This window comes from Ictalurus furcatus, chromosome 19, assembly GCF_023375685.1.
Source record: "Ictalurus furcatus strain D&B chromosome 19, Billie_1.0, whole genome shotgun sequence".
In the NCBI taxonomy this organism is placed as follows: Eukaryota; Metazoa; Chordata; class Actinopteri; order Siluriformes; family Ictaluridae; genus Ictalurus; species Ictalurus furcatus.
The window spans coordinates 15,854,203-15,877,688 of record NC_071273.1 but is presented as its reverse complement, the minus strand read 5'-3'; the positions used below and the strand labels follow the sequence as shown (position 1 = coordinate 15,877,688).

Here is a 23,486-nt window from a genome sequence, read left to right as displayed (position 1 = left end):
ATAAGTTATAATAATACTATTATCTAAATATAGATATCATACCGTACAGGGGGGTGGGTGAGCTAGCAAATTATTTTAGCTAGCAAGTTGCTCAGAAGAAGAAAGTTAAATGGAATTTGATCTTGTCAGGTGTTAGAAAAGCACTCATCTGTGGAGAAAAAAACCATTACTAATAAAAAAAATAGGTGACAGTTTTATAAAGGGAAGTAGTTTTGTCTATTTTTTAAAAAATAAAATTAAGTGACACAATCCCTGTGTATCACTCCTGAAATGAAATCCTCAATCTGATTTAAAACTGACAATGAAAAGTACATGTATTCTAGCAGCTGCCTTACAGTTATAAGGTCCCTAGTTTGAACCTGAGCTCAGGTTACTGTTTACGTTCTCTCACCATGTCCATGTGGGTTTCCTCCAGGTCCTCCAGTTTACTTCCACTTCCGAAAAACATGCCAGTAGGTGAATTGTCTAAATTAGCAAAATTGCCGATAGGTGCGAATGAGTATGTGAATGTGCGTGCAGGGTGCCGTGTAATGGGCCAGAATGTATTCCTACCTTCTGTCCAGTGTTCCTGGCATAGGCTCAATATCCATAACCCTGACCAAGATGATGTGGTTACTGAAGACGAATAAATGAATATTTTCAAGAACGATATATCAAAGGATCCCATGTCCTGACAGTAGTGTTACTTGTACTCTAGCACTCTATTTGGTGCTAAACGTGACAAGAAACATTAATCTGTTGCTTTTAAAATAAATGATAATTTATCGAATGGATTTAGATACGAATATAATGGATTGAGAGTATATGATACTCTTTAAATATTTACATTGTAATTTGATGTACTCTTTATTCGCAGGGCATACATTCCAACATTTCCGTGTTTCTCACAATATAGCTACATGTACAGTGGTTTCTATTAATAAGGAGTGACAACCCATTCAATGTGGCAACACTGACAAAACAAATTTCTCAATGATTTGATAGCTTTCCTTTTTAGCAGGTGAAAGAGTTGGAGATGAATTGCACTCATTCAGATGTATTTGTATGAATCAGGATACAGTTCATTTATATGATGAAATGGTAGATAATAGGTCCATCATGAAGAAACAAAGTGAAGTGAAGGAATGAGTGAAAGAATGATTGGGGTTAAGAATTAGGCCTGTTTGTGTCCTTTTATTACTTTGCTATATACCAAAATCTCATTTTAATCATTTGTTTATGCCTTTATAAATGATTGTACATTGTCTCTGTGCTGGGAGCAAAATTTATATGTTCATGTGTGAAGAGATTTGGATAATGTTCCCACTTCTTGGAAAAATATTCCCGTGATTCTTCCTCTGAATTATATTAATATGCAAATTATACTGGTTTAATTAATGAGTGAAGACAATCTATTAAAAAGAACTTTTTAGTTTTTTTATTTAATAAAAGTTATTTGTTATTTGTGTATTTGACTTAATGTGTGTGACTATTGGAGTTGGTTTAAGGAACAGACTTTCTGAAGATCCCTTTATTGGCAACTTTCATAAATATTTCTATGAAATTGGTGACCACACCAAATAAAAATGTGGTACTAATGTTCCATAAAATGAAAACAGGTCCAGTATTTAGCATACTGCATAACATGTTATAACATGTTTAAACTGTCAACACAACACAAGAGATTGTGGGTATTACAAGTTCCTAGTACTTATGTTTTGCTTTCTATAGCCACATTATTTTTACCACAAACCATACATGGAATGAATCTGAGTTATTGGTTGTAGAAGGTAGAAGCTTCTGTGCTGAAATTGACTGGTACTTGGAGCTATTCGTGATTCCCTCCATCTTCACTAAAGCCCCAGTTCCAGCTGAAGAACAGCAGCCCCAAAGCTTGATGCTGCCACCAGCATGCTTCTCCATGGGTATGGTGTTCTTTTGCTGATGTCCTGTGTTGTTTTTGTGCCAAACATATCTTTTACTATTTTGTAGTTTTACTATTATGTTATGTTCAAAAAGTTCAATCTTGGTCTCATCAGATCATAACACATTTTTCCACTTGGTTTTGGGAGGCTGGATATATTGCAAAGTTAACCAGTCTTGGATGTTTGTTTGTTTGTTATTTTGTTTGTTTGTTTGTTTGTTTGTTTGTTTGATTGATTGATTCATCAGAAAAGGCTTGCATCTTGCCCCCCGGCCCATAGCCCATAGCTCAGACAGATGAAGAATACAGGAGATAGTTGTCACAGGTAGGGAGCAACCAATACTTGCCAGAAAGACCTGCAGCTACAAAAAATGTTGCTGTAGGCCTCTTGACAGCCTTCCTGACCAATTTTCTCTTTGTCTTCTCATCAATGTTGGAGGGATATTCTGTTCTTGATAATGTCACTGTTGTGCCATTTTTTCTCCACTTGTTTATGACTATCTTCACTGTGTTCCATGGTGTATCTAATGCCTTTTTAATTGTTGTGTAGCCCTCTCCTGAGCAATACCGTTGAACAATGAGATCCAGTTGATGCTTAATAAGCTCTTATTGGCCCATGGCTCTTTCAGTAGAATGCAACCAAGCAGATGTCAGAAAAATCCAGCTGAGCTTTATTTGGAGTTGAAGATTAGTGTGTACTAACTACTATTTCACATGAGCTTGATGATTGGTTGATTCTGAACACAGCTACATGCCCAATTATAAAATGGTGTGCACACAAATGCAATTAGATTATTCTAAGTTATTATTTATTTTAATCTTTTATTTCTCTGAAATGTGTCACAAATTTTTGCATTAAAGGTAGAAATGTTCTGATATAATTTCTTTTTTTTTATTTTTTTTTTTTAATATTACAATAACCTGCTGTTTTAACATGGGTGTGTAGAATTTTTATATCCATTGTATACTTGCAATGTCAAAATATCAAAACTGTTTAATGGTGCTAATACTCCTAGTCATATTTGAAGCAGAATTGGTACTATTTAGTTGCAGGTTTTTAAATATGGAAACAAGACAGGTAACTTGCATAACTTCCATGCCAATTATGTAAGAGAGAAATCTCTTACATACTCAAGAGAAATCAAGTTCCATAAATCAGGCCAGGCCAGCCTTCTAAACCACAGGCAATATTTTTGTACAGTATTAACATTAACGTTTACTCATACACTTTGTGTGTTTCATTGCAAATTGACTGATTACAAACAAACAGTGATACAAAGAAACTTCTGCCTGTATGGAGAAATTCTTTCCAAGAAACTGTGGCATATATAGCTAGGAAGAATATAACCTGGTTAGACCTACTACAAATTTCTTAGTGTTCCATGTGATTGCATTTACCCAATGTTTGATACACAGAGCCTTTTTGGAAATATGACACTTAAATTGAATGAGTTAATTATGCTCCCTAAATTACAAATTAAATAAAAACAAATTAATAACAACCAGTCTAATAGATAATTAGAAATAGACATAGAATTACTATTAGAATTTGAAGTACATATAATAAAAGATTAAGCTTGTGATTTTAGGTGATAGGAACAAAATTAAAATTAAAATTAGCTGTCACAAATATAATCATTCATTTATCATTCACATTTTTTTCACATTTACACTTTTTTTAAACACTATCTACACTCTAGAGGAATCACAATCTAAACACAAACTGGCAAATCTGTCACTTATATGCATTCACATATGTACACCATAGTGATTTAAAGGGCCATAGACGTAGTGTTCTTTGTTATATTTAATAATAAAAAAGCCACTTTTGGTTTAGTCCATTAGATTTAGATTCAAATACATATACAGATGCAGATACCTGGACCACTAAACAAATACAAATACAGATAGTGTGATTGTGTTACATAACTAATATACATACAGTATGTAAATGTAAAATACTGTAGTTGTTAACTGAATATTTCACTGAACTGTTAATGAAAATTGCAAGTAAAAATACACTATATGGTCAAAGTTTTGTGGACAGCTGACCATCACACCCATATGTGCTTTTTTAACCTCCCATTCCAGATGTAGTTCCCCTTTTGCTGATATATTATAACTTCCCCTTTTCTTTGTGGCAGAGGTTTGGGCAAGGCCCACATATGAGTGTGATGGCCAGGTGTCCACAAACTTTTGGCCATATCGTAGCATGTGATTATGAAAACTTGCTTTAATTTCATATAAAAAATACAGTACAAAATATCCGTGGATTAAGAATTTATTGATGGAAATGGAAATCTTCTACCCTCTAGTTAGACATGTGTTAGACATACCTCTCAGCTGTTTCAGGAAAGTGCAACAGAAAGTGCAACATTAGCCTGCTCATTTATTGTCCAATTTATTTATGGAAATTTATTATAAGGAATTAAGAATATCTGATGCTTAGACTTTCTGTTATAAGATATGGGTTTACCAATATCTGCTTTCTGGTACTGATAAAAAAAAAACAACCTACCTGACCGACTCTCTGACTGTACAACAGAGGCTCTGGACACTAATAATATATTATGAGATTTTTAACATTTTAAAACAATAAGGCATTTGCTCTGACACTCCCTGTCTGGCTGTACATTAATGATAATAATGAGAATGAGTCTTTATTGATCACATATACATTACAGCACAGTGAAATTCTTTTCTTCGTATACCCCAGCATGTCAGGAAGTTGGGGTCAGAGCGAAGGGTCAGCCATGATACAGCGCCCCTGGAGCAAAGAGGGTTAAGGGCCTTGCTCAAGAGCCTTAACCGCCAAGCCACCAATGCCAACAGTGCACTGATAAGTTGTTTTGTGTATAGCACCATCTACTGTCTTTCTGTATTGTATTGCTTTAACCAGAGGTATTCAAACTGTTGGGCAGACTCGTCCTTGTTCTTTGCAGGAGCTGTTGCTGCATCCAACCGGGGCATTGGCCTGGCCGACCTTGCCCTGTACAGCACGGCTCTTCACCTATAGTGAGGAGCTGTTGTTGGGGCCTCGGCCTTGCCCTTGACCTGTTGCGGCCTATGGGGAGGAGCTGTTGCTGCAGTCAGCTGGAGAGCAACAAGCACATATTGGTATGATGCTGAGATGTTGTGGGGTTGTGTGAGCTTACTGTAAAAACTGAGATGTGGGGACATGGGAAAAAGTCTGAATACCTCTGCTTTAAACCACTGATGCATCATTGTAAATCAAGCACAAGACCACTGCATCATATTTATATTTAACAACCACTCATGTTCACTGTAAATTATTATATGTTTACTGTAAATTACTGTTTATGAGATACATTGTTGTAAAGTTTGTATGTTGTGTAGAAATATTGTATATTGCATACTGTATATTCTGCAAATTATATTCTCTGTTTTTGACTCTAGCAACATGACAAGTTGCTTGTACACATATACATACACAGATTCTGATTCTGATTAAACTTCAAACCAGTATTTACTGGTGAATCACAAATATTCACACCCTTAATATAATCACACCCTTCATAAGCCACAAGCAGTGGCAGGAAAACCTATATAAAGTATGTGTGAGTAACGAAGTCAATGTTATTTCAAAAACAGATTAGGCCCAGAGAATTTAATCCAGGCTAATGGAGCTTGAAAACAGTTTAATCAAACAAGCAGAGCAAGACATTTGTTTAGTCAAATTTGTTCCACCTGATAGAGAGATTGGACTTTGACCATGAAGAAATCCACCCACTTTTAGCTCAGCCTGTGATTAATGTTCATTATGGCCCACAATCAGTGATTGTCTACTAGTACCAGGCTGAATATATAATGGCTTCTTAATCCGTATAATGTATACTGTATATGATACAGTGGTGGAAAAAGCAAAGGAAACCCCAGACACTGGGGGAACATGCACAGACAGTAGCCTGAGCTCAGGATCAACCAGAGACCCTTAAAGTGTGAGGTGGCAATGCTGCCCACTTGCCATTTCTGCAGTTTTTAATTACACTGCAATGGAAAAAATGCCCTTGGTACAGAGGAATAGCAGAAGGAGAGACGGTTACATGTCGTTTCCACTTTATAGAAATGTAATTCTGTATACCACAATGTTCCCTAAAAAATTATGGGCAATATGGAAGTTTGATTTTGTTCCTGCACCATTTTCTTTATTTTTTAGAGAATGTCTGCATTAAACAGTTTGAGTCAGAAGAGCTTATTACCCACAATGCAAAATGCTACTGTTTATGATGCTTCTTATATATAGATGTATATTTGATACATTTATGAAGTTTATGAAGCAGAGATGGTCTGAACAAGCTCTATGAGAACAGCCAGAAGAAAGCACCTTGATAGTTCACAGTAGTATCTCAACAATATGGGCAGAAAGTTGTGAGTTCAAAGCTTATCACTGCATAAGAGCCAATACTCTGGCTGTTAAGCAAGGCCCATGTATGTTGAATGACTGGATTGTATTCTGCTTAAAATTAAATAATGCAATGCTTCAGTTAGTACAAATGGTGTGAGTCAAAGTTTCATTTTAAAAACTCACTTCAATGACACTTTTAGCTATTTTCATAAATCATGATTACTGTGCTCACATATTCCTTGTGTGTGTGTGTGTGTGTGTGTGTGTGTGTGTGTGTGTGTGTGTGTGTGTGTGTGAATAATGCCTCATAAAGCTCTAATAGTGTAGAATGAATAATCTGTGAATAACAAATGTATTAACAATGTTTAAAGTTTGGGATTTTTTTTTAATAACCAAACTGTGATACATTTCTAGAACTTTGCCCTGGGCATGTCTTGATAGCTCCATGTGTCTGTTCGTTTAAGCATGTTCTCTAATAAACAGGTGTGTTTAGGTGACACTGTAAATGCACACAGGTGAACTCCATTCAACTAATTATGTGGCTGTTGATGGCAGCTGGTTGCTGTCTTAAAAATTAATATTTAAGGCTTCCTCTAAAAATTCACTAGATAGTATTGCCTAAGTCAACTGTGATAGCCCCTCTATCCATGGTCCATGATGCTTGTCCTACACAGGGTCACGGTAGAGCCTATCCCAAGACACTTTGGGTACAAGGTGGGGTGCCAACCCTTCACAGGGCACAATCGCACACGCATTCACACATCATGAACAATTTGGAAACGCAGATCAGGCTACACCGCATGAGTACCCACAGGAAACCCAGAAACACGGGGGAAACAGGGGATTCGAACCCCGAACCCTGGAGGTGTGAGGCCTCTGAATGGAAATTTCCTTCGAGGATATTTCACTATTAGTGTCGTCATTTCACACCTGAATCTGTGGCTACATCCTGTGCAAGTTGTAGGTCTATATTAAGACGTGAAGAAAAGCTGTATGCATAGATGTATGGTGGCTTTTAGACTAAGATTTTATGTTATCAAAGTAATAACAGCTTCAGCCACCGTTCTTGCCCATTTTTCAAATGACTGCTAAGTATCTATAATTTACTGTCTGGGCTGCTTTGTAGTGCAAATTTAGGGAGGGATTTATTACAGGGCTGGTCTGGAACTAAACTCAACCTGGCAACCTTGCATAGCGCCTGCGCCGTGCGGTTTCTGAAACGTGTTATAGTACTTCACGGCTCTAAAAGCCGCCTTGGATTTATTCCCTTTAACTGGAGGATGGTTGCTGAACGATCAGAGGAGACATGGATCTAAAATCCGAGCTGCTTAAGTCCATCTGGTACGCGTTCACCTCGCTGGAGGCCGAGCGCAGCGGCAAAGTGTCCAAGTCCCAGCTGAAGGTAAGAGGCCACTTCGGTGTACATTTTTCCACGGGGGAAAACAAACAAGCAACCCCTTACCTTTGTCAAGGAATGTAAAATGACTTATGGGATGCATCCCTGACCTCAAACTTGTGTGTTCATTCTTGGCTACACGTCCAAAACTGCAGAAATAAAGCTACTAATGTGTAGTTTTCCTTGTCGGTTGGTTTGTACCATCAAGGGTGTATGCTTTAAAGGTTTAGTATCTATCTTTTAATTAGGAAATTGAATGTGTTGTACTGGCTTTCAGAGTAGTGGTCCTCAAGTCCACGTTGTAACTTCCAGGTAAAATATACATACTACAGTTACAAAACAGCCCCCCCCCCCCTTTATGACACCACCCCAGCAACAATAAAAAGAATAGTTATATGTGAGACTGTATGCCATAATAGTTCACCACAGGCTTTGTGTTCTGTTACTTGGATTACAGTTGTGAAAATGTATCCTAAGGGTATGTATAAAAACCCTGGTCAGCTGACGCTGATTGCACAAAAGTGTTGAATCTAGTCCAGTAGGACAACAATGTCTTAATTCGGTATGTCCATGTGTGTTAAATGTGTTGTCCTATACAAAATCCATGTTGTCATCCTTTCAAAGTGCACATAAGCGGGCATAATACAGAAATGCAAGTAAATGGTCTTGGTATTCAAAGCATTGAACTGTTAAACGATGGTCATTCAAGCTGTTTGTGTGGAATCTCTCATGTAGGAACACATCCTCATATTGCCACATGCTTAAAATGAAGCAACAACAGGCAGCTGTCCTGACACGCTGTTTTCAAAGCAAAGATCACTTTTTCTTTTTTCTTTTCTTTTTATTTCTGGGGAAGAACATTCCACTTCTCATTCCTCTTATTTCAGCAGTGTGTTTGTCAGCTGGTTGTTTTGCACACAAAAAACATCACACTGTTGCTCCTTGGTAAAATATTTCTATTTCAACTGCACTGTGATACTGGGAATAAACCAGTTTTTTATTATCAGTCTGTCTTTACAAACAGTCCAAAAGTGGGGAGGAGACCCTGAATAAGTCAGTTTGTGATTAAATTATACCACAGCTGGAGCTTTAACTTGTGTCAAAGATGTTACACAACATTAAATGTAACTATAAAAGGTTCAAAGCATGACATATTGCTAATTAATAAATTACAGTGTGCAAAAATTGGCAAAATGTCGTGGTATAAGAGAAATAAAACACGAGCTGACATTCTGTTATTCTTGGTAACAACCACACATGGATGTTTTTTTTTGTTTGTTTGTTTGGGTTTTTTTTTTTTGGTTTTTTTTTGCTTCAGGGAGAGGAAACTCCTGAAGCATGGGGAGAACATGCAGTCTTCCCAACCCTGGAGGTGCAAGGCAAACTTGCTAACCACTAAGCCAGCATGCCCACCACACACCATGTTTTATTCCTTACTTACAGTTGCAAGTGTCTCGCACCTCTGAGTGCTTTACAGCTGTATTGTGTTTTAATGCTATTTTCTTTTCTGTGTATATGTATGTCACAGGTGCTGTCTCACAATTTATACACAGCCCTGAACATCCCTCATGACCCTGTAGCCTTAGAGGAGCATTTCAAGGATAATGACAATGGACCCGTCTCTGATCACGGCTATATGCCTTATCTCAACAAGTATATTCTTGCAAAGGTATCGGTCTTACTATAGATATACTAACTCATCATTAGAACTTCCTGTTTACCAAGTTTGAGGTTATACACAAAAATGTAGTTGGTGCCTGTGCTCTAATACTGTTGTTTTTACCTATGAGTTACAGCAGATCGTGGTTTGTTAATCTGATAATCTGCTTAGAAATGTATAAAATATCCTTTCATTTTGAGCAGAGTTTGCAAAAGAAAATGATTTACTGTGTCTGTCTTTTGTTGATGTTTAGGCTATTGAGGGTACATTTAACAAGGAGATATTTGATGAGCTGTGCTGGACAATGACTGCTAAGAAGAACCTCAAGCCTAGTATTCAGCAGGGAGTGTGTTCACAAAGTGACTGCTTCAAGCTTTTCTGTCTGTTTAATTTGCTCTCTGAGGACCATTATCCTCTTGTCATCGTCCAACCTGAGGTTTGTGCTTTAGTGTATAAGAAAGAGGGAAAGCACAGGTGATAACATAATAACTTGGAGAAGTTGAATGATATGGGATCAACTTTTTTCAGACCATGCAGTTAAGTTCACTTAGACACTGGCACCACTGATCTTAGATCTTAGAATCCATGGACATTCCATGACTAAATATACTCTCTTCTTAAAATGAGAAATTTTTTTTTATTTTTTGTGGTAGCATGGTTTCATCTCATAATTATAAAGTGCCTCATTCAGCAAAAATGTAAGGTGTAATGTAGATAAAACCCACTGAATGACTGTGCATGAGAGACACAGGGGCCTGATGTTAACTTATCTGAATCTTTTGCAACATTAATGTGTGGCAGGAAGTTAAAGATGAGTAAAAGCAGAACTGCAGTCATAGGGCTTCCTGATGATTAAATATGTATCTGTTTTTGTGATCTAAAAAAAAAACCCTTTAACTTCCATGTCATGCAAAAAAGCCCATGAATAGTAGATTTGCACAAACATTTAACCTAAGAAAAAAAAACTCGCCTCTGATTTGTAAATGGTTGTAATAATTTCGAGCAAGATATCTGAAATTATCTTCACAGTAGTAATAAAATGTCACATTTATGACTTTGAATCCTTACATATGAATGATATTTATACTTTCAGGTAGAGTACCTGCTGAAGAAGATTTCCACTGCTATGAGCCAGGAGTGGGATGGGAAGGCACTGGAGTATCTGCTATCCCAGGATCCTTCTTTGCAGGATGGCCTGTCTGTGTGGATGTTTTTGGAGCATCTCAGCGCAGGGCACCTTATGAGGGTGGACAGTAAGGAGGCCTTCAGCCTGGCACTGGACGACCTCTTCATGGAGATGTATCACAATGTACTGAAGAAGGTGACTGTCTAATAGGGAAGACCTGCATGATTGTTACTGACTCAACATTATTAATGAGAATGACAAATGACGAGCTGCAATTTTATTGTATTTATATCACAACACTGTCGAATTTCTGACCGAGTGATTGGTCAGAAGGTGTTGATTAAATTTCTATGATACCAGCTACATTACGTGAGACCTGATGGAAATTGTTGGCTTTTTTTGACATATTTGGGCAAGTAAACATTTGATTATCTCTGAAACGGTGCATGTTACAAAAGTTGATGTACTTGAACAAAACCACAAGGAAAATTAGCTTTTTCAGTCATTTATACAACAGAAATAGAGTTGAAAAGGGAGGAAACATGTAGATGCTTAAAGAGAAAGGGCACAAAGATATAGTTTGTAAACCCACTTGTGATATGAGAGCCTATATTTGTAAAGGTGTGGTTGAGGGTAGTAAGCACATTTTCTATTGTGTTATAGGATGTAATGGCAAACTGGAACTGTGTAAAACTTGTGCTGTTTTGCTGGAAGAGTCTTGCATTAACTTGTTTACTGAATAGACATTGTTGATCATGCCCATTTGGACAGCATGGAATATAATGATGGGGGTGTCTATTTTAAGAGTGTGATGCATGCAGATATTGCTCTTTAGCAGATTTGTTGGACATTTATTTAACAAAAAATAGAATAGAATAGTGAATATGTAAATAAAGAGATTTGATTTGTAAATCAAGGTTGTTACGGTGGATTCCTAAGGTAATGGCAAACGCAAAACTTTGCTTGGATTTTTGTGTTTGCTCTCAGGATGATGTATGGTGAGGATTTTGTGCTTTTAGTTATAATGCCACCTATGTGAAAAACTAGGTGCCCTGCACTTTGTAATAACTTGTAGTTACAAAAGTCCCTCCTGGTCACACACATTCACTTTATTGGAGTATAGATAAAAAAATGATTGACGTTTCATTTAATGTGAGATTAATTCACCAAACCTTGTTTTGTCAGCCTCATGTGGAACATACAGTGAGGGAAAAAAGTATTTGATCCCCTGCTGATTTTGTACGTTTGCCCACTGACAAAGAAATGATCAGTCTATAATTTTAATGGTAGTTGTATTTGAACAGTGAGAGACAGAATAACAACAAAAAAATCCAGAAAAACGCATGTCAAAAATTTTATAAATTAATTTGCATTTTAATGAGGGAAAAAAGTATTTGACCCCCTCTCAATCAGAAAGATTTCTGGCTCCCAGGTGTCTTTTATACAGGTAACGAGCTGAGATTAGGAGCACACTCTTAAAGGGAGTGCTCCTAATATCAGTTTGTTACCTGTATAAAAGACACCTGTCCACAGAAGCAATCAATCAGTCATATTCCAAACTCTCCACCATGGCCAAGACCAAAGAGCTCTCCAAGGATGTCAGGGACAAGACTGTAGACCTACACAAGTCTGGAATGGGCTACAAGACCATTGCAAAGCAGCTTGGTGAGAAGGGGACAACAGTTGGTGCGATTATTCGCAAATGGAAGAAGCACAAAAGAACTGTCAATCTCCCTCGGCCTGGGGCTCCATGCAAGATCTCACCTCGTGGAGTTGCATTGATCATGAGAACAGTGAGGAATCAGCCCAGAACTACACGGGGGGATCTTGTCAATGATCTCAAGGCAGCTGGGACCATAGTCACCAAGAAAACAATTGGTAACACACTACGCCGTGAAGGACTGAAATCCTGCAGCGCGCGCAAGGTCCGCTGCTCAAGAAAACACATATACATGACCATCTGAAGTTTGCCAATGAACATCTGAATGATTCTGAGGACAACTGGGTGAAAGCGTTGAGGTCAGATGAGACCAAAATGGAGCTCTTTGGCATCAACTCAACTCGCCGTGTTTGGAGGAGGAGGAATGCTGCCTATGACCCCTGGAACACCATCCCCACCGTCAAACATGGAGGTGGAAACATTATGCTTTGGGGGTTTTTTTCTGCTAAGGGGACAGGACAACTTCACCGCATCAAAGGGACGATGGACGGGGCCATGTACCGTCAAATCTTGGGTGAAAACCTCCTTCCCTCAGACAGGGCATTGAAAATGGGTCGTGGATGGGTATTCCAGCATGACAATGACCCAAAACACATGGCCAAGGCAACAAAGGAGTGGCTCAAGAAGAAGCACATTAAGGTCCTGGAGTGACCTAGGCAGTCTTCAGACCTTAATCCCATAGAAAATCTGTGGAGAGAGCTGAAGGTTCGAGTTGCCAAACGTCAGCCTCGAAACCTTAATGATTTGGAGAAGATCTGCAAAGAGGAGTGGGACAAAATCCCTCCTGAGATGTGTGCAAACCTGGTGGCCAACTACAAGAAACGTCTGACCTCTGTGATTGCCAACAAGGGTTTTTAAACCAAGTACTAAGTCATGTTTTGCAGAGGGGTCAAATACTTATTTCCCTCATTAAAATGCAAATCAATTTATAACATTTTTGATGTGCGTTTTTCTGGATTTTTTTGTTGTTATTCTGTCTCTCACTGTTCAAATAAATCTACCATTAAAGTTATAGACTGATCATTTCTTTGTCAGTGGGTAAACATACAAAATCAGCAGGGGATCAAATACTTTTTTCCCTCACTGTAAGTTCACCTCCAAAGTGTATCTCAATATTCCATTTAGTTGGCCATCAGCTATTGTGTGACCATGTGTGTGTCAAGTGTCTCTTTGTGCATTTTTGGGCGCGCATAACTTTTACTGTCATGCACACCAATAAAAAGTCGTGTATTCATGTGCGTTCAGCTTGTTTGTTAGGATGTATCGGATCAAAATGTCACATCAGAACAAGTTACTGGCAAAGCGCCGATGGCATTAATACATTTCTGTAACGCAGTTCTTCTTCACCGGGGCCTGATGTCAATCTTCACCATTACAATTTGCCCCTACACCATCCGTATCATGTCTCGATCTCTGCCCCATTGTGTGGTTTAACCCGGTTCAACTTGCACGCCAGTGCGAGGACCCTTTGTCTGCCTATGACAGGGGGACTTCTCGTTTAAGTTTATTTTAAACACAGTCACCTGTTTTTTTAGGCATTTGTCATGCGTGAAAACTCCCAAAACTTGGCACACACATCAGACTTGTGTAAAATCAAGAAATTATGTGGTGTTTAAGCTTCGGTGTGGTTGAGGAGCTCTACAGCACCACCAACTGCCGTCAATGGTTGGGATGAAGTTGCTCAGATTCGGTATGGTTATTGATCTCATCATATGAGACAAATTCACTTGGTTTTTTTTGACTCTACCCAACAGGAAGTCAGCCATGTTGGATGGAATATAGGATTTTGAAACTTCCCTGCAGTGTTTTGAGGGGCTTATGATGGCTGAAAACTTATGAAACTTCACACATACGTTTGTCTTGGGATATATTTTGACGTGTTCTCGCAATTCGGCATAGACCTGCCTCATTGGTTCCACGGCGTCCCCAATGCATATTTCATGTCTTTGGAATACTCAAACTCTTGAAACTTGGTACACCCATCAAAGATTGGCAGTATTTCTTAATTCTTTTGTCATTTGTCCTGGATGTGGTCAGTGGACTTCATAGCGCCCCCTAACATTTCCAAATGAGTTTATTGCTGTGGTTGCAATTGTTCTCACCATGACAGACATTTTTCCCATTGGCTTGTATTAGCTCCACTCAACAGGAAGTCAGTCATTTCCGTTTGTTTGAGAAAACGCATGCTCTGGATTTTGAAATACTCCTTCTAGGGGTTTTATGGCCAAACATGGCCAACATCATGCGAAGACATTGAAGATGCTAAATTGAGAACTTCTAAATCGAGATTTTTTTATCGAACGGTATTGCCATGGCGAGGCGATTAAATTTATGGCATAAAAATGAGAAATAGGAAGAGCTCATATCTTTGGTTTGTATTGTGTGGTTTAGGTCAAAATTGAGATTTATATTTGGTGTTGGAGGCTGAACACATGGATGTGACTATTGCAGGGCATGGTCATATAGTGCCACCAACTGGCAGCAGGAAGTGTGGCAAAATTGTCATATCTTTGCTGTGCATTGTGTGATTTAGATCAAAATTTAGATATTTATTTGTTACTGTGGGCTGATCACTGCCAGTTTGCTCTGGCTATGACATGCGAGGGCCTTATGTTCCCCTGCGACAGGGGGACCCCTTGTTGTTCTTGCTTCCTGGTTTTTGATCTGTGCCTTTGCCCACATTTTTGATTACTGTTTTGCCTCTGTTACTCTGTTTGCTGATTGCTCAACCCTGGACTGTTTATCATGCTGCTTTTGCCTAACGATTTGGACTTGTCTGCTTTTCTAATAAACTGCTGTTTTACCTGCACTTGCATCCAGCTCAGAGTCCGTGTTCTAACATTCTATAGTAACAGCTCATTGATAGGGACTTGTATGAGGAATAGTTCACAGAATATAAGCCTAATAATAAAGATTATTTTCTTTGTTATTTAACAAAGAATAACTTACAATCATTAGTATTGTATGAGACTTTATTTAACATTTATGTAAGAAGTTTCCAGTGTCAGCACTTTGTAACAGTCAGAGGAATAGTAAAGCTGTTCCTTTAAGTTTTCCGCCATGGGAAAGTTGTCAAGACAGAGCATTGTGTACTTTCAGGCTTCTGGATAACAAGATAAACTGTTTGTGTGTGTGTGTGTGTGTGTGTGTGTGTGTGTGTGTGTGTGTGTGTGTGTGGTTTTTAACATCAAAAAGAGAGAAAAAAAAGGAAACTGGTGAAGGATTGACTGTTTATAGCTGCTATAGTGTAGGAAATACTAAGGAACTAACTTGTTTCACAATAAACTAATACAAATATGAAGTTAAGTTAATAATTTAAATCATTGAAGTTAAGTTAATAATTAATTTAAATTAATTAATAATAAATAATTAACAAAACTGTAATCGCTGATTTTTTTATTTTTTTATTTTTTTTTGATGCTCTGCATTTTTCACAAATTACTTCTATGATTATGTGTAGCCAAATCTGCTGTCATTTCCTGAGATAAAGTGATAACCCTAAACCTTTCTCTTTCTTTCAGGGTTACATGCTGAAAAAGGGGAATGTACGTAGGAATTGGAATGGGCGCTGGTTTGTGCTTAAGCCAGGCAGCTTGGCCTACTACATTAGTGAGGACCAGAAAGAGAAAAAGGGAGAGGTCCAGCTGGATGGGAGCTGTGTGGTAGAGGTGAGTTCTGTTGTAGTCCATTGGCTCTGTTCTATTGCAATCACTTTCTTTTACAATCTTTTTATAGTTCTTAAAAAGAACAGCATCACCAATGATGGGCCCAATGATGGATATGTGGATGGAAGTTTGTATGTATGCATGTATGCATGCACTTCTGATTTTAATCTTTTATCAATAATTCTAGTCTTTTAATCTGTGAAATATTTTAACAGTATTTTTTTTTTATTCCTTTTGTAGTAATTGCTTGTCACTTGTTTCTGTGAGTAAATGCCGATTAAAACATTCTATTCAATTTCACATTTTTTGTACAACAAACAGGAGAATATCTGTATGTTTGTTTGGAGTTTATTCTGTCCAGTGAACTTTATACATTTAAGTTTGAATGTTTGAATGTGTTTCAGTGAAGAAATGTGAATTAGTGAAGAACCATTTGTATTTTTATAAAGCTCCACAGTTCTTTGACTGTATGCAAATGTTTATTATAGGTTTGTATAAAATTAAATGTGCCTTAAAATCACAGGAATAAGTTTAGACAGCTACGCATTATATAGGGTTAATTATTGTTTGATGTAACTGGCAGACCATGCCTGATAAAGAGGGGAGACGCTGTTTATTCTGTGTGAAGACTCCTGGCAGGACATATGAGATGAGTGCTTCAGATCAGAAACAGAGAGTGGAATGGATTCAAGGTGAGTGCTTTCAAGAGCAAGCCTTTCAGGCTACATCGGTTTAAATATTTTCTAAATATTAACTTGAGGTTAAGAGAACTCCACACAGTATTGTGAGACTGACATAATTTCCCTAATATATTTATAATCTGATGTTTGGTTCAGCCAGTCTCACTGTCTATGCACACTAGCTTTGCAAACAGCTCTCCGGCTCAAGACAGAGGGGAAGAGCTCATTGCATCAGGAGCTAAAGCTGCGCAGACGAGAGCTACGGGAGTACAGTCAGAGAAACGAGAGCCAGAGCAGCCAAAGTGGTCAGAGAAGCAATAGCCAGAGCAACCAGGGTGAACATAGTGCTGAAGTCGAGGAGCCCAGCTCTGTGACTCAACACGGAGAACCAGAGAGCAAGGAACCAGACCTTGAAATCATAGACATCATCCAGGTAAGAGAGAGGGAGTAAAGAGACATGGGGAATACAGCTCAAGCTTTTGAGTTTACTAATTTAGTGTGTTTTAGCAACACCTAGAACTGGAGGTGCAGCGCAAAAAGGAGGATGAGTGGGAGAAAGAGAAGCAGAAGGAGAGGCAACAAGAGTTGGAGAGACAGCTGGAGGAAGCCAACAAGGTAAGACGCATGTCTTCCACCATTTTAGTGCAGTATGTTGTTCTAAGCAATTAACTCTCGAGACTACAGAAGGGAATATACTCGAATGCATTTGTAAATTGTATGTTTGGTGTGCTGGTTGCTGCCCAGGCCAGAGAGGACATGGAGACTGCACTGGCTAAAATGGAAAGGGAGGTGCAACAGCAAAAGAAGAGATTACAGGAGCTGGAACTCATGCAGCAGAAACTGGAGGAGGCACTCAATACACAGATTCAGGCCCGCTTAGAGGAGGAGAAAGTCCGTCATGAGCTCGAGAGGTCAGTCAAAGACACCTCCATTATCCCTGACACCTTCACACATCAAGCTGATGTTGAAGAACTAAGCTCTTTTGTGAAAAGTTGCACATGAACACAAAGACTACAGCTACAGCAACATACTAAGAATGGAAATAGTCAGAGTTGGCATTTGTCAGATTTGAATTTTATTTTTGTCCTTTTTTTTTTTTTTTAACCACCAAATATATTTGTTGTTATTTCATTGTTTTTGTATTGTCTTGAGCAAGCTGGCACAAGAATTTCCTTCAGGTCTGTATTCAGAAACAAAAGAACTCAAGTAGGCCTCACAGAAAGGCAAAATTGCATAGAATTAAATTAAATAATTTTTCAATCTGGTGTACCACCTACCAGAATCAGGATAGTACAGGGCTTGACCTTTTTGATCCTAAGGGAAATTGCAGTGTTATAGTAGCAAGAGCATAAAACAGGACACAACACAAGGTATACAGGCAGCCCATTATTATTTTATTGGATAATTTTTTAAGAAGCCAGCAGAGCTACCCTGTGCACAGAGCATGGTAAGCATGGGATACATGTAACGGTGCCTCTAAGAAATAAATTTGATTCCCACACAAAAAAAAGAAGGAAATGCGTCTCACTTGTCCAGTGCCTGAACCCTCTGGGCTAGTTTCAAGTCTTGTGTGGGTTTTGAGTTGCAGTTCAGCTGGGAATTTTTCAGAAACCTGGCAACCCTGTTCACAAGCTTCAAGCTCTTTATGAAAGTAAAAACCTCAGGCTTGTGCAACGTCTTTTTGTTTTGTCCTGAGGGATGAAACGCATCCTGCATGAACACACCTAGTATCAATCTGAAACTTTCTAGTAAGCTTACTTTAAAAAATATTTATATATATATATATTTTTTAACAGTAGCAACTTCTATTTTTATCCATATTTGTATTCGTTTAGAACACATTATCTGTTCATTCCGAATCATTTATTTGTACCATGTTACAATCCTAGTGTATATACATGTGTTTGTGTGTCTCTCAGGCTACTGGAGGAAGAAAGGGGGAAGCTGACTGAGTTGATGCTCCATCAGAGACACTTGGAGAGTCATGAATGTGCAGAAACAACCCAAGAGAAAACACTTGAGCCCCAAAAAGATGAGGATAACATACTCCATCCTGCATCTTCTGTGATCCCTCCATCCTCTAGCCCCCAACTACCATTGTGTCCAGCCCATGCCATTGCAGAAACAGTGGAAACACATCAATACAATGTGGAGGTACTTAAACAGGGGCAAGTAGAGAGAAGAGATGGGAAATAAATATGAAATGACTTTCAAGTCAATTCAAGTGGGTTTTAATTGTCATTCCTCTGTATAGTTTGTATACTTTGGAACGAAATGTAATTTCTCTAGGACCATGGTGCAACAGTGTGAGACGAGTACAGGACAATAAATACACAGAATATGGCCTGTAAACTATCTGTAGTGTAGTACCAATCCGTTTAGTGTTTCATAAAGAGTCTGATGCAGTTTTATAAAGTGCAGGTGTGCACTGGTATTTAATCATACTGGGTTAGGTGTTTGACTAGCCCAGGTGAGTGTTGGGGGCAGGAAGGTGTTGAGTAATGACTGCCTCAGGGAAGAAACCGCAAATAGACTTTTATATAAATAGAATTTGATGTTATTGTTTGGCCAGCCTGTTTCAGGCAAGCACAACTGTAATTTCTCACTTTTTCTCATTATGCAGAACGTGTCTGAGAATTTTTCTAAAGCCCAAAATATCAGACAATGGAACGTCCAGCTCAACCGCCTTATGAAGCCGATCACACCAGCAGGTAACAAATTCACTCACAGGCCTACAAAATAACAGGATCAGTATTTTAAAATTTTAATTAGAATCTACTGTACCCAGGAAACACACAGGCAGTGATGTCATAAAGTGGAAAATTTGAGTAAACAGGTAGCCAAAGGGGACACTAAACAAGAAATTTGTCACTGGGATCCTAAAATCCTGCTTGCCCCCTTGCTTATAGAGCCATTCTAACTCTCCCAGACTCAACACGTGATTTAACTGTTGATGTTAATGAATTTTCTCTTTTCACTCATCTATGTGTAGACAAATTGGAGCGTTTCCCTGTGAGAACCAACTATCCCAAACACGGCCAGGCACTCACCAGCACAGAGTTTATTGTGAAGTACCAATCAACAGTCACTGAAGCGGAATCCTCCAACAGTCAGCCACGAAAGACAGAAGAGGATGTGGGCATACAAGAACCAATCCCTGCGTCTCGGGTTGAGGAACCACAGAAAACCAGAGAGCAGTTTGAGCATAGCAAAGGCTTTGCATAGTGACACTGAAACAAGCTCAACAAGTATACATTTTGTGAGAATTGTTAATGGTTGTAGCAGCCTTACCATGTTACACAAGTGAATAGCGGCTGTAGATCTAAATGTTTTGTTTTGTTTTTTTTAAATGTAATTATAGTATTTGCAAAAATGTTAAGCGTGTGCACGTGTGTGTGCCAAACACATAATGCAATGTTATTTATTTCCCAAGACACAAACACTCATTTATTTACAACTATTTCACTAAATCCAGACAATACTCATTTCTATTCCAAGTTTTCTTTTTGTCAGCTCTGTCAGTGACACCTGACTCATTAGGAGCTAGAATTGAATTGACCTTCAAATCAATTCTAGGAAAAAAATTTTTTTTAAATAATGTGTATGCAGCAATACAATGTATATCAATAATAATGAAAAGTGTTAAATTATAACTGCTAGATTGTTCAACCAGGCTTTAATAATGTCTTCCTTTAGTATATTCTTGTTATATAATCTGGTGCATGTCACACACCGCGTGTTTCCCGTTTCACTATTTATTATCTAAATCAGCAAGTTACACTGCTCGAGTTATACAGAACCATGATGGTGAGGATTGAATTCAGTTGTAACCAACCCGCCCCCCCCCCCCCTTGAAGACTATTATAACATATTAGGATATGACGTGTCATTATTTTGTGATTTCATTCCAGAGCTTATTTATCTTTATCTTTGTCTTTTATTTCTTCTGATCTCTCTTTTATGCTTCTGTATAGATTACTCTGGGTTTTGCACTTTTGCCTGTTTGTAATACTATGGATGACCAGTAGAGGAGGCACTTGTTCTGAAATTTCTTTCCTCCTTATATTCAGACTAATTCATTGCATAGCTAAAACCTTGGTGACTCATTGTCATCATTTGCCATTCCATTTAGAAAAAGTCATTAACCCATTATAGATTAAGTTTATATTCCCCAGCCACTGGTTCAATTCAGACACATACTGTAGTGAAATAAAACCAGGGGGTTCTAGTACCAAATAATATTGTCAATGTCCTGTCAAATTCTTTGTGCTGCTAATACTATGATGCTGATCATGACAACTATTATACTCTCTTACACTCTCAAACACTTCTTTAGTGCTAAATGTTGAAAATATTCATGCTGTCTATATTTGGTTCTGTGGATGCTGGCGACTGAGTGGAACTCAGTCTGCAAGACATCACTCCCAGCCACAAAGATGAATGATGGCCTTCTGTGCTGGTTTTGGGTAATAATCAATAGCATGACTGTAAATGATCTTTGAGAAACAGTCGTGGTTTGTGATTTTCCAAAATCTGATCTTTTCCCATAGAGTATGGACTCTTTCTGTTTATAAGCCTAAATATTCTTGCACATGTCTGTTACATGTGCCAGCTTTAATACTGGAGTTTTTCACATGTGCTTATAAACTTGCCCTACTACTTCAGAAGATTTATAAGAACTCTGTAGTATTGCACTCAATCAGTTTTATAATTAGCATCAGGCATTAGTATTTGTGGTTATGTAGCTCAAATTCACAAGCTTCTAAAGATCACATGCTTATTACAATCCAATGTAGAGCCATGACTTTGAGAAACAATATGTCCAGGAAGACCAAAGATTCATTTTTGCCTTTTGAAAACTCAAATTCTTATGGTAGCTCCAGAAATTCCTGCTATGAATTCGTTAGCAGTGGTACACGTAGACATCACTGGACTGATCCAATCCCTGGTTGTAAACATGCAACACTATCTGGGTGTGCCCATTCATTTTTGAAGCAAACGAGAGCATGTTGAGAGGCAGACATCTCTAGTGGCAGACTTGATTGCAATTTGGCGACATATGATCTCAAATGTCACAAGTACTCTTCTGAGAAAAGGAGCAGTGACAGAATATAAACACAAGGACATTTGTTCCTTAGCAATCAGCCCTTTATTACAATAGGCCTCTAAGAAAAAAAAAAAACTGGCATCCAGTCACACTCCACTTTTCCTTTAGTGAATCAGGGTCAGATGAATTAGCGATTAGGAGGGGTTTAGGCTGGAGGTTGTTGGGAATGGGAAAGACAAAAGCCAGATGCAAATTTTCTAGAAAAGGGTGTTTGGCTCATAAGAGAGTAACACCTATCAGCTGCTCTAGTAGAGCTGCTTAACATTGTCAGTAATCGATTTTAACAGCTTTCCACCCCCCCCCCCCCCCCCTCATTTTTAAAGCTAATGCATATGTGCATGTTTGGAATGTATAAATAACTGTGATTGTATTGTGATGTTTTTTGGTTTATTATTATTATTATTATTATTATTATTATTTAATACTTTTTTCAGTCAATCATTCATCTTCAGTTACTGTTTTTATTTGGTCAGGGCTGTGGTGGATCCAGAGACTATCCTGGAACCATTAGGAGTGAGGTGGAAATACACTCTAGATGGGATGTCAGTCCATTGCTGAGCACCATGCATGCGCGCACACACATACACGCACACACATTGATTTATCACTTTTAATAGGTATAACATTTAATCTAATTATTAAAAACTCTGACAGTTGGCATCCTGTACAACAAACAGGAAGCCAAATTACACTAGTAGGAATAATATATTACAGAGTCTGTCTTCCCAGAGTGATGTGTATTAAGGACTCTTATTAAACCACTACACATTCATTGGCTGGATTTATCTATTCTAATATTTTATATACTTTTATCTGCAGTGCTTAGTAATCATTGATTTACCACATGTAATTCCCCTCTGCGCAGACACCAAATACAGACATGGTGAGCAGAACATTTGCAGCTTGTCCATAATCCATTAAGTAGATGCTTTTACTTTGCTTCCTTTTCATATCATCAGTGTGTCTATATTGGGGTTTGGTTGCTGTAGTGCACCATGTGTGTATTAGCTTTGGGCCCACCCTAGCCAAAGGATCACTGTCTGATATGCAACCACCTGTAATTATATTCTTTAACCTCAACCAACTTCCTCTGGTGCATTTCCTAGAGCAGAAAAAAATGAAATGGACCACAGACTAGTAAGCCAACAACCAAAAATACTCTAGCACTCATGAAAATTTAAAAGTGAAAGTTGCAGTTGTTGTTACAGCTGGAATACTTATCCAAGGCAACATTGTGAAAAATGGAACGATTGATCTTAAACCCTTTTGAACACTTGATTTAGATCAGAGGTGACCAACTCCGGTCATGGAGGGACAGAGTCCAACACAGTTTGGTGATTTCCCTCCTCAGAGACACCTGATTCAACTCACCACTAAATTACCAGGTTCAGGAGGTGTCTGTGAGCGACATGGCAAAACTGTACAGATCTGCTGCCTCTCCTGATTTAGATGGATGGATATCAGATGGCCTGGTTTATGGTGCTGTTGATGTCATTCTTATAGAGGCATACTAAGAATGTTACATCATAAATGCTACTGATGGAAAACCTTTACTTAACATTTTACTGTTTTCGTGCGTACACAGCTGTAGAGATGCTGTTGGTGACTAACTGTTTTACTGAGCTACAGCCAGAGCTTGTAACCATTTCTCATCCACATACACTGAGTTGTCATTTTGTCAGGTACACCAGTCATGTAAGTGCACTTTTTAGGTATACTATGAAGGACTGTTGTTCAGTCTAGTCCACCAATTGAAATGGATTATCATAGGACTACAACTGACCAGATATAATTTGAGTGGTGGAAAATTCTTAGCACAGTCACAACTTTAACATGGGAATGGAAAGTTGGTGGGTCCTGTGC

General features: G+C 38.3%; 1 protein-coding gene across 3 annotated transcripts; it reads left to right on the top strand.

Annotated features, from left to right (window-relative positions):
• Positions 1-7,420: 7,420 nt before the first annotated feature.
• Positions 7,421-20,367, top strand: def6c (DEF6 guanine nucleotide exchange factor c). Of its 3 annotated transcripts, none has more exons than XM_053650295.1 (13): positions 7,421-7,671; positions 9,194-9,334; positions 9,579-9,761; positions 10,419-10,646; positions 15,693-15,967; positions 16,077-16,098; positions 16,420-16,528; positions 16,699-16,949; positions 17,024-17,131; positions 17,261-17,427; positions 18,436-18,670; positions 19,140-19,227; positions 19,509-20,367. In XM_053650295.1, the coding sequence occupies exons 1-13, from the start codon at positions 7,576-7,578 to the stop codon at positions 19,739-19,741; spliced, it is 2,136 nt and encodes a 711-aa protein (XP_053506270.1). In that variant the 5' UTR covers positions 7,421-7,575; the 3' UTR covers positions 19,742-20,367. The 3 variants fall into 3 exon arrangements, with proteins under 3 accessions (XP_053506270.1, XP_053506269.1, XP_053506271.1); XM_053650294.1 differs by having other exon boundaries at positions 15,693-15,979; XM_053650296.1 differs by lacking the exon at positions 16,077-16,098 and having other exon boundaries at positions 7,426-7,671; positions 15,693-15,839.
• Positions 20,368-23,486: the final 3,119 nt, after the last annotated feature.

Bases quoted from the DNA above. Each gene is read 5' to 3' on its own strand.
- def6c (XM_053650294.1), top strand. From the start codon at position 7,576: ATGGATCTAAAATCCGAGCTGCTTAAGTCCATCTGGTACGCGTTCACC. The intron at 9,762-10,418 runs GTTTGTGCTTTA...TTATACTTTCAG, and splicing joins TTGTCATCGTCCAACCTGAG to GTAGAGTACCTGCTGAAGAA. The intron at 17,132-17,260 runs GTAAGACGCATG...GTTGCTGCCCAG, and splicing joins AGCTGGAGGAAGCCAACAAG to GCCAGAGAGGACATGGAGAC.